The sequence below is a fragment of the Zootoca vivipara genome, chromosome 7, assembly GCF_963506605.1.
Source record: "Zootoca vivipara chromosome 7, rZooViv1.1, whole genome shotgun sequence".
NCBI lineage: Eukaryota > Metazoa > Chordata > Lepidosauria > Squamata > Lacertidae > Zootoca > Zootoca vivipara.
Window position 1 is genome coordinate 40,533,676 of NC_083282.1, and position 13,433 is coordinate 40,547,108.

The 13,433-nt window shown below is 39.3% G+C and overlaps 2 protein-coding genes across 7 annotated transcripts in view; one reads left to right on the forward strand and one right to left on the reverse strand.

The window, feature by feature from the left end:
• Window positions 1-2,669, forward strand: part of NRDC (nardilysin convertase) — a 32,111-nt gene extending 29,442 nt beyond the window's left edge. Inside the window, exons 29-31 of the mRNA XM_035122697.2 lie at window positions 627-743; window positions 1,612-1,701; window positions 2,211-2,669. Of these exons, the coding sequence (XP_034978588.2) occupies window positions 627-743; window positions 1,612-1,701; window positions 2,211-2,405 (402 nt within the window). The 3' untranslated portion in view covers window positions 2,406-2,669. The remainder of the gene's footprint in view (window positions 1-626; window positions 744-1,611; window positions 1,702-2,210) is intronic.
• Window positions 2,670-4,398: 1,729 nt separating this feature from the next.
• OSBPL9 (oxysterol binding protein like 9) overlaps window positions 4,399-13,433 on the reverse strand; it is a 62,294-nt gene continuing 53,259 nt past the window's right edge. For all 6 annotated transcript variants that reach the window (XM_060276911.1, XM_035122700.2, XM_035122699.2 and 3 more), the window contains 13 exons: window positions 12,834-12,993; window positions 11,392-11,504; window positions 10,859-10,977; window positions 9,697-9,782; window positions 9,126-9,300; window positions 7,963-8,047; window positions 7,669-7,779; window positions 6,859-6,922; window positions 6,626-6,766; window positions 6,360-6,438; window positions 5,870-5,961; window positions 5,120-5,255; window positions 4,399-5,042 (listed from right to left, as the gene is read on the reverse strand). In XM_060276911.1, coding sequence (XP_060132894.1) covers window positions 4,968-5,042; window positions 5,120-5,255; window positions 5,870-5,961; window positions 6,360-6,438; window positions 6,626-6,766; window positions 6,859-6,922; window positions 7,669-7,779; window positions 7,963-8,047; window positions 9,126-9,300; window positions 9,697-9,782; window positions 10,859-10,977; window positions 11,392-11,504; window positions 12,834-12,993 — 1,436 coding nt within the window. In that variant the 3' untranslated portion in view covers window positions 4,399-4,967. The remainder of the gene's footprint in view (window positions 5,043-5,119; window positions 5,256-5,869; window positions 5,962-6,359; window positions 6,439-6,625; window positions 6,767-6,858; window positions 6,923-7,668; window positions 7,780-7,962; window positions 8,048-9,125; window positions 9,301-9,696; window positions 9,783-10,858; window positions 10,978-11,391; window positions 11,505-12,833; window positions 12,994-13,433) is intronic.

The window sequence follows — 13,433 nt, forward strand, 5'->3', positions numbered from 1 at the left end:
AAAAAAAGGAAACCTAGCTCCAGGGCACCTTACATTGTAACTACTGTTTTTGCTATAGTGTATTTAGCAGATTTTAATACACACCTTACTTGGCCATGTGCCAGCTTCAAATTGTCTTACTATAATTTAATTCCATTCTATTCATTTACTTAAAGTATTTTTATACTGTATTTCTTATCAGTAAATTCTCAGAGAGGCTGAGAACTGTACAGTCATACCTCGGTTTAAGTATGCCTCGGTTTGAGTATTTTCAGTTTAAGTACTCTGCGGACCCGCCTGGAACGGATTAATCCACTTTCCATTACTTTCAATGGGAAAGTTTGCTTCAGGTTAAGTATGGACTTCTGGTATACACTCATACCTCGGGTTAAGTACGCTTCAGGTTGAGTATTCCGCGGACCATCTGGAACAGATTAATCCACTTTCCATTACTTTCAATGGGAAAGTTCGCTTCAAGTTAAGTACAGACTTCCGGAACCAATTGTGTTTGTAAACCGAGGTACCACTGTACTGCAAGTGGCCAAAATTTAGCCAAGAGAAGAATTAGTGTGAATGGGGCATCTTCAGTCTTTTTTGTAGAAACAGCGACTGTGTGTGATTAGCGTGGCTTGTCTTTTCTACCCCAGGTCACAGCTCTCATTAAATTAAAAGAATGTGAAGATTCTCATCTTGGTGAGGAGGTAGATAGAAACTGGACAGAAGTAGTGACTCAGCAATATCTGTTTGACAGACTAGTCCGGGAGGTAAGTGACTTCTTTATTTTTAACAGCAGAATTCCTGCGTGGTTCAGGTTTCTACAATCTCTTTAGACACAGGTGAAACCCCAACTACCACAAATAAATGTATCTAATGCTACAGGAATATAGCCATTATGGTGCCAGTGTGTCCACAAAAGGTCTTAGTAAGCACCCCCTCATAAACCTGCAACACACATTTGCACTGGTTGGGTTTCTCTGACATTGAACATGCCAAGTTAAACAAGCTAAATAGGACTGTTCTGTTGTAATAATAATTTATATACTCCGCCCTGTTAGAATACTGGAGTAGAGCAACCTGTTTCTCTTTGTGAAGAGTATGGTGGTTGCCCCTTTTTCCAACTGATGCGGGGAGCATGGGCACAGAGTTTATTGTCTTTTTCTCCTATTTTAGCTAATGTTAGCGGTCCTGAGAAGAGCAACTCAGAAGGCATCTCCTTTAAATTTTTACAGGATTGTATTCCAGCATTGACCTTGAACAACTGCAAAGGTTTATGATCTAGCAGAATGTTTCTGCTAATTAATTTAAAGCCTGCCTTTTTGCAAGGAGCTCAAGGTACAGGATTTCCCCCTTCAATGGAAGGGGAAGAGTTTTTGCCAATTTACTGTTCTCCCTGCACCTCTGATGTTCTAGAACTGATTTTGAGGGTACATTTGGAGGCTGCAGGGGGAGGGTAAATTGGCAAAAAATGTCTCACTATCTGTTAGTGAGAACGATAATGGTAGGTTCAGCTGTATTCTGCACAGAGTTCATGGATCAAAGAAAATGGCCGATGCTTTGGGCTAATTTAGATACCCTACTTAACATGCAACTACTGTACTGTGTTATCATTTTCAACTATTCCATCTTTTTCAGATTGAAGCTCTAAAATCTCTTTCACAGTCAGAACTAGTTGACTGGTTTCAAGCACACAGAGGTAAAGAAAGGAAAGTGCTTAGTGTACATGTGAGTATTTATACTTTAAAAAATGTATTTGTCGCCGAGACTAATCTGTGTTGGAAGTCCCTGACTTAGAGGCTGAGCACACATTTGTTGTTTCTGCAATTATCAGGGCAGAGGTGAAGCTCTTTTTCTGCAAGGCTAGAAAGAAGCATTCAATCTACCCCCACAATACTTGTTTACTTATGGATTGTGTTTTTTTGGTGGGGGTGCTTGGGATGGGGCAAGTAGGTACAAGTCTTTTGAGCTTCCATTAAACAGTAGAAGCAACCAAAAGGTTCACTCAAAGGTTTAGCATTACAATCCTGGTTCTGTAGTAACTTGGATGTAGAATTGTATATGCAGAGCAGCTGAGTAGAATATTAGCTGTTACTAAAGGAGTCATAGATCATGCAGGTACCCGTGCCTGGTTTAGGGTGAATTTAGGAAAGTGAATGGTAGTTATGGAAGGTAAGGCTGTATTTTGTTTGTTGTGAAATTTATCAGTTGGTAACTTTGCTATTTTGAAATTGCAGGTGGTTGGATTTGGAATACATGAAGGTGATACAGAAGCTTCATCTCTCACTAATGTTCACAGTCCCTCATGCAATGAAATACCTCAGCTAATGTTTTTGGACTCTTCGTCTTTGACCAATATCACCTGTATCAAGGACATCAAAGTGTATACATCAGCACTCAATGTTCTCCCATACCATAAGATATTAAAATAACTCATCTCAGAGTGCTATAACGTGTAGTACAACTTCACTACTGAGCAGCTTGGGGAATCTGCTTTACTACAAAGAATCCAACCTATCATGCTTTCTGGAAAATACGTAGCATAATACCTTCCACTGTCTTAAGTAATCTGCTACATGCATGTCCTTGAAGAAAGAAGGTATAAGCAAGTGTGCTCTTGGTGAAGTGGGTAAAATACAGGAAGATTAAAATCTGACATCCAAATAAAGGGCTGGACCCACCAGCAATCTAATGTATTAGGTCTCTTTGTTTGAAGTGCTATATTTACGTAGATAAAATGGGGTCAAGTTGAAGTATCAGGGGTATCAAGTCCTCAAGACATTTTGTGTTTGGTTTGGGGAACAGAAGTGATTAACAAGAATTCTCTAGAGTAGTTGATTACTTAATAAACCTGCCTGTCTGTAACAACATCCTTGGCCTTAAAAAAGGGAAAGAACAATTTGCATGAGATAATTCAGGATGAGTGCTCAGATACCATGTGCAATAAACTAATGAGATCTCAAGTTCTGGTTTTTTATGTATAGGCTGTTAGATGGACTTCAGAACCCCTTAACTTTGCATTAACTTTAATTTTAGAAAGTGTAGCCCTTGTTGAAAGAAATGCAATCCTGTTAATTTGATAACAAGTTTGGAAGACAGCCTACTTCAGCCCAGAAGACCCTCCCTACACAAACTACTATATATACAGCTCAGGCCCCATAGGTCATTTTCTAAATTGATTACCTGCAATGGGACACATCCAAATGTGCATTTTCCTGTAGGTAACAGTTTGTCATATAAAGCTTTACAAAGACCAAAACAAGCCAGCCAGTTCTACTGAGTTTTTGAGGGAAAGGAGAACTCAAGACAGCCCATTCTGTACTGAGAGAATGGGTGGAATAGGGTGCCCAAGGCAGGCTAGCCTATTTGCAGCTTCTATATGCCCAAGCAACATCAATGCATTCAGCTGCGGTGAAGAGGCTCTATAGGCAAAGTATTGTACACCTCATTACCCAGTCAGTCCCCATTCTCCAGTATAACAACAGTAAGCAACCAGACAGAAGGAAGTGATGCATCAAATAACCCTGCCACCCATTTTCAGTGCAGAGTAGGGTTATCTGGCTCCACCCCACCTCAGAGAATCTGCTAAACCCCAAACACAAACTTGCATATGCTATATAGCCCCATTATACAAAGATTATAAAAAGGGGCAGTGGTTTTGCACAGAATTTAAGAGCAACCTATGAGCTTTCACCCAGCTTTCCTACCCAAATAAGCTCTTATGCACCTCACCTAGCTAACTCAGCCTGTTGCACTCACAGACTGTCTCATAAGGGAAACAACTGACTATATGCATTTGTCCCAGTTGTACTACCACAAGAGTTTTCTACAGTGGGTATTAGGCAGTTGCAGCACCACAGTAAAAGCACAAGTCACTCAGATTACCTTGATTCTGGATAAAGCACATATTAAAGCAGTAGGCAGTTGTTGTTTTTTGCTATTTAATCATAACTGGTCTTAAATAGGTTGGTCACCCTACCGGAGCATTTGTGTTTTGCCTATTGCCTATATAATGTTTCTGGCCAAGTTGTTACCAGTCTAGAAGACTAAAGGAAAAAGAGGCCAGTAAAAGCCAGCCCACTGCGTTCAACACAATTAACAGAAACTGGAATGCAGTAAAATTGGTTTCAACACAAGTGCTTGGGTCAAATTGTGGCCAACCATCTTCTGAAATACTAGCTCTGCTGAACAGAAGAACCTGGTTACTTAAGATTGTGTTTGTAATCATATTTCATATGACAACTGTATATATAAGAGGTTGCTTTTGTTTGCTTGTATCACATATTGCCCTGGGTTTTCAAGTGCATATGAGTATATCCCTGTTTAACAGCAAAACACATTCTTAGCATTGTTTAACTTGAATATAATGCTCTTTCAAAGCATTCTTGCTGTGAAAAGGTTTACTCTGGAATAAAACAATGCATACAATTGAAAATCTATTTTATGAAGCATTATAGATGCACCAGCAGGAACCAAATGGTAATCTAAAATTACATTTTAGTTTCTAAAAATACCAAAGTTATTTTGGGGAAACAATGAAATGCCAAAAAAATGATTTCTTTAAAAAAAACCAAAACATACCAGTTGGTAGATTAGAATCTTGCATTTTCTAAACTGGCAGTATGAATCCTCATATTTACACAAATTAACTGGCTCTAATGAAGTAAAGTCATGTATATGTAGGATGCCAGAATCATATGTAACTGGAATCAAATGCCCCATTGCACCTTTTACAGCAGTGGTTAAAACATATATGATGGGGATCGAGCCCAGGTTAATTCTTCTAGAAGCATGGTAGGTCAGACAGGAAAGGCCAATATAAATTACTGCTACACAGTCAAGGCTCTTCCTGTTTTAATTGTTCGCTGCATCAGTGAATCCAGTATCCCTGAGATAGGAACTGTAACTGGAGACAGGCTCTCCAAAAGAAGAGTACTTGAAAGTTACAACTATCGCCACTAAGCCAAGGCTTAAACTTCATACAGGTGATCCACTTAATATTTACTGGCAGCAAGTCGCTTGAGTAGTGGCTCATCATAAACCCAGCATTCTCCATCTTCGTGGAATAGCTGGAAGAGAAGAGTACTCAATTAATAGTGTCATAGAAGGAACAGGAAGATTTACAAAGGTATTGACTAAAACGTACCCGTGTCTCCCATGGGATCTCCTTCTCCTTTCTGGCTCTGGCTTCGGCTCTTTGTCTTTCTTCAAGCCTATGCTTTGCATCAGTAGCTGAATCAATGTCTCTGATCTTTAAGTTGTAAGTTACATCTTTCCATAAGCTAAAAAAATAATATTTATACAACATGATACAAAACTCATTTCTTATCACGGGTTCAGGAGAAAGATTTTAAACTAAGATGAGGGGGAAATCATCCATGAAGGAAGATAAATAGGCAGATGGCAAATTTTGTTTCAAAACCTTGATGACTGACATTCATCCCATGCTACTGCATAATCCATGTTATATGCAATAAATAAATAATGATTTATTTCCTAGTATGTGAAAGTAGATTGTTTCACATAATACAGCTAAACAATGCACTTGTTCTATCAAAATATAGAGGTTAAGTAATTGATATTTAATTTAAAGCAAATTAGATTTATGAGACCCAGAGTCTTCTGCAAATCTGCTTCCATTTACAGAAAAGACAGATCCAGCAGAGGCTATTGCAGGAGGAAGGGAGAAGCATTTTGGAGATTCCTCTGTAACCAGCCCCCTGCCCACATAGGTGGAAGGAGGAGTCTGCAAACACACCATCTTCCCCTCCCTGCTAATTCTAGTAGGAGTGTCATGTGAGGGAAATTATGCTGGTAGGAATTCAGGATCCAGGCCACTAACCTCTATTTACCTGAAGGTCTAGGTAGGCAAGGGAGGAAGAAGAGTTATGCTTACCAGCGGGATTCATATTCTTCTTGATCTTCTAGTTTTCTTACTTTCTTCTTAATGATAGGCATTTTCTTGGTATCTATAAAGACTACATTCTCCTAAAGAAAGAATCAGCACTATTATTGCTTATATTTTTCAATTTCAATTTGTTCACCATCTAGGTTTTATTTATCGTTAGGTTTTGCAATCTGCAAAATTTCTCTGGAGCAATTAAATTTCACACCAGAGATGCCATCAGCTGCAATGCTCTAGCATCAATATCAGCCCCCAAATATGCTGAGCCTCAACCTTCAAGAAGCGCAATTCACTCGGTGGCCACCTAGGATATTATTAAAAGGCTTTATCCATTAAAAGGCTTTTGGGCTGAAGCCAATTTACTAGCAACAGGAAAAGGAATTCAGATGACATGCTTTGGATAATCAGTATTTTCTTTGAGTGCCACAACATGTTCCTCTAGCCTACTGATTAAAACAAAACAGAAAAAGGAATGATTTACCCCAGTTGCATATTTTGCATACATGACACCATTCCATTCTCCTTCAACTGAACAGAAAGATTTCTTGTCATTAGGAGAACTAAAAGAAAAGATATAAAACAGGATTCATCACTACTAATAGTATTCATAATTATATAACAAGTTGAGTACCTATCCAAAGCACTGGCTTAAGGTGCCAGTAGCTGTACTTCCTGTCTTGTGTCTTATTCTCTTACTACCACAAGTATGAAATGAGTTTGTTGCTTAAAACCGCTGAATATACTTACAAGATTTCTGCTGTAACTCTGTGCTTTTTCCCACCATAGAAAGGTTTCGTGTGGAAGATTATGGTCGCATTATAACCTGTCTTGGAGCAGCTAATGCTGCATTCTCCTCCCAGCTCTATCCATGGCACTGTGAGAATAGATCTGTCAAGGTAACAGAAGAGGCCCTTAAAGAGTTAGGAAAAGAAACATTTGCTATCATAAAATAAATGGCTGACAAGTGTGAAGTCACTTACCTCCCGTAACCATTGGGGAATGTTAGAATATAGTGCTCATCATAATCTAGGCATGATACACACCCTGCAAGAGAATAAATAGGGCATTATGAGAATAAGACCGCATTTTCATATGAAATAAGATAACAAAGGACCACAGAAAGAATAAAAATTCTGCCATGAAGAGAACCTATTCTCCTGCCCCTTGAAATGTTTTGGGTATTTCGCAGCATATCTGAATCTTTAATTATTGTTCTCTGAATTCCTCCCGAAGGTCCAATAAATCTCTTTCCTGTTTGCCCATTACTTTTTGCTCTGCTGCCATGTTTTAAGAACAAATATGCAAGGCAATGCAATAAAGAAACAGCCATACATTCAGTATTATCAATTGCAGTAGCTGTACTCTAGGAGGTCTGGGCAGACGACTTTCTTATCCTTGCGGCCCAAGTGGTTCCCCTCCCTCTTAAAACTGGAAATGGGGATCTTCTACAGACAATACACATGCTGAACTATGCCCCATAGTTAATGCCAGTCATATTGTGACTTCAGTTCTCTTGGGTCAGTTGAAGCCATAAATATATGGCATCAGGATGAGCTGGAGCCTTTGCAAACATTGCTGCAGGCAATCAGTGTACAGTGAGACCTTTTTTATAATGAAAAGCAAGACCCAAAGGATTCTGTATTGGTTTGTGACTACTGCTGTGATTGTCACCAGCCTTCAATGAGAAATGTTATCCAGCATGAAAAAGTAATTCATCAAATACCTTCTCATAAATAAATTTATTTAGAGAATCAGGAAATAGATGCACATTTCTGTGACAGTAGACATACCTTGGCCTATATTATGAACGCCAATAGACATTCCCAGGAATTTTGACTTAGTCCAGATGTGGGCATTGAACTGTATTTTCTTGCTAGAGCATTCTGCATAAAATGCTGAAACTTAAGGACAGAAAGAAATAGTGAACTATAAAGCAATAAATTCAGAATAAAACACCTGCAAAGCACAAATTGAGATTTATTATTTACTTCTCAAGTAAAAAATCAGCAGCAAAGCCCAACACTGACTAAACATCAGCATTAAAACAGAGCTTTTAAAAATCTGCAATAGGCTTCTTCACTTACTTGGAGGGTGGTGAGAAACTTGTTCCGCTACAAACGTTACACTGTTTTGGGTAACCCATGGAAGTGGTCCATCTGCCAGAGTTTCCTATAAAGACGTATTCCAATGTTACATGATACACAGTCTTTTTAACATGTATACCGAGGTATTCAGATGTGTTCCCTATCTAAATCTTCCAAGGATGCATAGAATAAAGGGTAAAATACACAAGGGCACAATGTATGCTATTATCTAGGTTGTGCATGATTTGTATGCCTAGGAAGAGACTGTGAAATAAATCTGGGCACACAGTATGACTTGCACAGTAGAGGAAGTGCACTACAGCATGATGTGTAGACATCACATGGATATGGCCTATGTAATCAGCATCTATGAGTATGACAAGGGAGGCGGGCCTGAGCATTCCAGGTCAAATACCATGCGTGGTGTGGGAAATGTCTGCATAGGATTGTAAGGCGGTAGTGGACAAACTTTGTTCCACAAAGTTTACTCTCAGATTGGATGCACCAACTAGGAAACGTCATTGCATTTGCCCACATATAAAGTATCATTTACAAAATGTGCTCTCCCCCAAAATGAACAATGTGAAGCAAACTAGTCTGGAAAGGCCCTCAATGCTATCTACAAGTCCCCCATGTATTAGACAAGGATGATGATCAAGTCAAATAAGTGGTCTTAAGAAGATGGAAGGGAAGAAAAATAAACCCATTGTAAGAGCTAGCTCACATTATCACCAAAGCCTTCCGGTCAATAAAGTATGATGTAACTCTGGGAGACCTAGATTCAAATATTCACTCTACCATGAAGCTCAGTGGGTAACCACGGGCCAAAAGTCACTCCATTTATTCTATCTCACAGGGTTGTGAAGATAAAATGGGAGGGAAAAAAAAAACATTTATGTAGTCTAGAGCTCCCTGGACGAAATGTGGAATATAGCTGTAATAAATACATGATCTAAATGCTATGAGACAGCATGAGGTCTGATGCTGAATAAGAAAAACTAAATTTCTCAAGCTCTGGGGTTGTTCAAGGCATCTTGAACTTAAATGTGGTGAATTGTCCCTACCGCTCAACAAAATGGAAATGAGAGGTAAAACTCCTATGAAATGAATGAGGGGGGGGAGTTGTATTTTGTAAACAAGTTGTTAAAGTAATTTTTACTAACCGTAGTTTCTTCTTGTTCTACACTTGGCAGCACCCAGTGACACCGGAATATTTCTCCCAGGATGGGATTGTAAGGCTTTTTAGCAACAGACCCTTTTCTTCCTGCATGGAAAGCTGAGAGGTACCACTTTACCACCTGAACCATTCGGTCCTTTGGATCTTTTTGGTCACTAATACTAGAAAAGACATAATAGAATAAAAAAAAATAAAAAAAAATTGAAACCACAAAAAAGTTATTCAAGATGTTTAAAACCGGACTGAGAAAAAAAATCTAACTGATGGTTTAGCTACACATAAAAGACCTTACCATTCCTACCTGCAAGATAAAATGCTTTATCAGCAGTGCAAAACTAGCTGCCCAGTTTCAGTCCCAATATTGCTAGAGGCAGCTGGATCCGCCTAACAAGTAGGCAGCAAATCATGTATATGTTCAAATTAGATCATGGTCCTTAGACAAAAATGCATCCATTGAAGTGGAACTGTGCACCTATGTGCTTGGATTCCATGCAAATGAATATAAAGCTTGCACTACTGCAGGTATGTAAGTTGTATGAAAACAAAATTGAGAATACCTTACAAATAAGTCTGGATGTGCAAAGAAGTCTGCATACATTTCTAAAAGTGATCTTCTTTCCAAAATAAAAGTTGGAAGAACCACCTGAGGGAAGAAACACACAAGACTCGTAAGCATTTCATTATCTAAAAAACATTAAGTCTTAACGCTGCTCAAAATTGCTTAAGCATAATTTGACATTTCTAAGGGTCAGCACTTACTGCTGGTACCACACTTAAAGCAGCTGGTCCTTTCCACTAAGCTTTTCAGTACGGGGATTATTATTATTTTACATAATACATCCAAGAAAGTTTTAAAGGAGGGACATAATATACTTCAGGTTTGTGATCAGCCTGTTGCTAAAGAAGGAATCCATTACGTGCCCAATATTGTTTATTAAAAGAACGGCCCAGAATGTTGAGCATGGGGGAGAATCCAAAACAGAAACAACATTGGAAACTCTATTCATTTCACCTGTTTGGAGATGTGAGAAATCACTACTCATCTCAGTTTAAAAGCAATAAATAATGAACATGCTGCTCAATTTGGCCCGATTTGCTCTTCAGTATGTAATGCTAACCCATCCAAGTAACTGGCTTAGCATTACATAAAAACCAGCACTCACCATGAGCAGAAACCAAGGCTTGCTCCTTGTACTTTTTGAATTTCATATTAAAATTATTTACTTATTACTTGTGTGTGTGTTTTTTAGACTAGGGCTTACTATCACATGTGGATGAGATGAATAAAAAACATAAGATTGTCTCCATGAAATCAAATTCAATGCTCCAGTCAAATTAATTTCAGTGAGACTCAAACAAGCCTAACATTAAACGCTGAATCATGTCATCAACTAGGGCTGTTCTATGGCCCCCTCCGCAAAAAAAGTCAGTGTGGACACTGCAGTGTGGACAGCGCATCTTGTGCAAATATCATTGTAAGAGTGCAGCAATTAGATGCCACCCTGTTTTGAATTTGAGCATGTAACAATCCATGCCATAGAAAAGATTACTTACAAACAAGTTCGTGCAAGTTTAACACATGCAGATTCAACGATCGTAGTTAGGATTTAGGATAGAGGAGATGCAAAATTGATTTATTTGATGACTGAATAATCTTGCACTCAAAGCAATTAAGGCCACTAACCACTCAAACTCCATGAACCTCCTTTTGACTCTTACCTTGGTTAAGTCCATTCCTAACCTAACTTGTGACAAAAGATGCATGATAACGCTTTTGTGTTCTTCCACTGATTCCCCTTCAGTATCGTCATCTCTATCGTCAAGGGGATCAAACAGATCTGTAATAATAAACTTGCATTCAACACTTGCTTTACTGAAGAAGTAGAAAATATTCAAATAATTAAAATCTAATTAAGGGGTGGGGAACCTGTTTGCCTTAATTTCATGTGTGAGAGAAAATGAGGAAGAAGGCGGCAGAAAGAGGGAAAGAAAACGAGGGCTCTGGGCCCACCCACTGTCAGCCCAAGTGGGGGAAGGTTCCCCACACCTTATCTAATACCCCAAGATTGGCAAACATTGGGTTTTTTTCCCTTAACAATAGCACAGATATTGAAAGTAAGCATGCAGAAAAAGATTAATTTATCCTCGCTACTTAGCATAGAGAAGAAAAAGTAGTCTTGTAGTATCTATATGTGCTGCAATTTGTAGCAGAGTGCTGTTGGGGCCCTGGATGGTTTGTGGACTTCTCTTACCAGCATCATTTGTCCCATTAGACATGGAAGAGTTGAGGGACTCTGTTGTGTCTGGACGCTTCATACTACTTCCTGTGCTGCTACGAGTTAGGATTGCCCCAGGCCCTGAAGAGCTACAGAAAGATACAAAGCATTTTAGACCATGACAAACATGATAAGGATGTGAAGAACTCCCACACTTGGGGAATGGCTGAGAAATAGTAAATTCCAGGGCAGATAAAGAGCAGCTTTAAGGCATGGAAAAGAGACCAAAGGAAGGCCAATAGTTCACTTTCATTTAGCATTTTAAAAGATTTAAGGATTGTAGCCAGAGGTTAAGCCTCCAAGAGTCTGCTGACCCACAATAGAGGCTTTTCAGGGAACACAGGGGGCTACAGTGGGTAGAAAAGGAAACCTCTGTTGTGTTCAGCAGCCTTCCACTTACTTCACTTATAAATAAAAGTTCATTCTTTACATACATTATCAGAATTCACCTGCCATTACTCTATGTTGTTGGTCACTTTGATAGGCAGGTCAACTGCCTGACATCATAGTGGCCCAACTACAAAGGAAAAAAACTAAAGTACACTGATTTTTTTCCTTACAAGGAAAATGCCTGCAGTGGGAGTTGTACTTAGTCCTGATTGGAACCCCTACTTTTGGCAGGGACTGCCCTCAGGAGTTCCCAAGTGGAACCAATCCCAGTGAAGCCTGTATTTGTCACCAAATTTAAAGGGCGCCAAATCAAAACTCTGCCTGCCAGGAGCACTCTTTTAAGACTCTCAACTGGTTCCTTTGCAGCTTTGTTTTTGCCTGCCATTACATTTGACATCAGGTGTGGGAGGAACTGTCTTGTTGACCAAATTAGCCTGTATATGGTGGGTCACCTTTAGCAGAGTTTAAAGGCTAGATGGCTATAAGCAACTCACTACTTAGTTGATGGCTGAAGCCTGTGAACTGAGGAACACCTCTGTGCACTACATAGCAGCTTAAAAATAAAACATCAATTTCCATTAGCTTCTATGAGAATATGTGCAATTTTCATATCCACGCAAAGCATAATGTTGGCACATTATAGTTGCTTCATTCACAGTATGAATTTTTAAAATTGGAATTGTACTTTATTTTTAAGAAAGTGAGAAAGCGGAGTAAAAATCCTGGGTTAGATCCAACACAGTTTGATCTGTTGCCCACTTGTACAATGAGCATCTCTTTCCTTTCTCACCCCCCAAAATCTGCTCTGGAGGGTTTGGGGATCCTGTGGAACAGATTCTGAGGGCATAGAGAGAGCTGCAGGAGTGAGGTAAGAAACCATAAGCCCTGTTGTGCAAGCAGAAGGACATCACTGAGCACTGTCCACTGTCCTAATGATTTCTGCTACATGCATGGAATGTGTTCAGTATATGTACCGACTTTGACAGTTCTCAAGGGAAAATAGTGTTCGTAGGCTTCCCATCACTTACTCCAAACATCTCTTTGGGGATGAGCTGCTCTGATAGAATTCATCAGCATCATAAAATTCATCTTCACTGCTGGAGTAAGAGAAATCTGGAACTGTATTTGGAGAAATATTGGCACGGCTCGGAGAAGTCAAACTGCTGCTAGGTGCTGACTGGCCACTTCCTGTAATGATTATGCGTATAAATGTTTTTTAAAAAATCAGTTTGTTGTTTTCAAACAAAACATAAGTAGCTGAACTTTTATTAGCTCATGAAGTTCAAGATCAATAATGATTTATAAATAGATCTAAACACAGTATCTTTAAAAAACACACACCCAACAACAATCAAAGGAATGGAAGAGACCTGGAACAGAGGTGATTGGATGTAAGGCTTGTCTCTCCCAACCAGCACACACCAACCAGCATTCCTGATTGGTTCAGGTTGAGGCGGATAGGAGTTCGAGTCCAGCAATGTCTGGAGGGCACCAGGTTAGCCACCCTGAGCTAGAACACCACCAGGGTTTTATTCCATCCACTTGGAAATAGTGGGAGCCTATGAAATCACCAATAAAGCATGTGCATCATGAAAAGGGGTACCATTCAAATCCTGATGTTGCAGTAC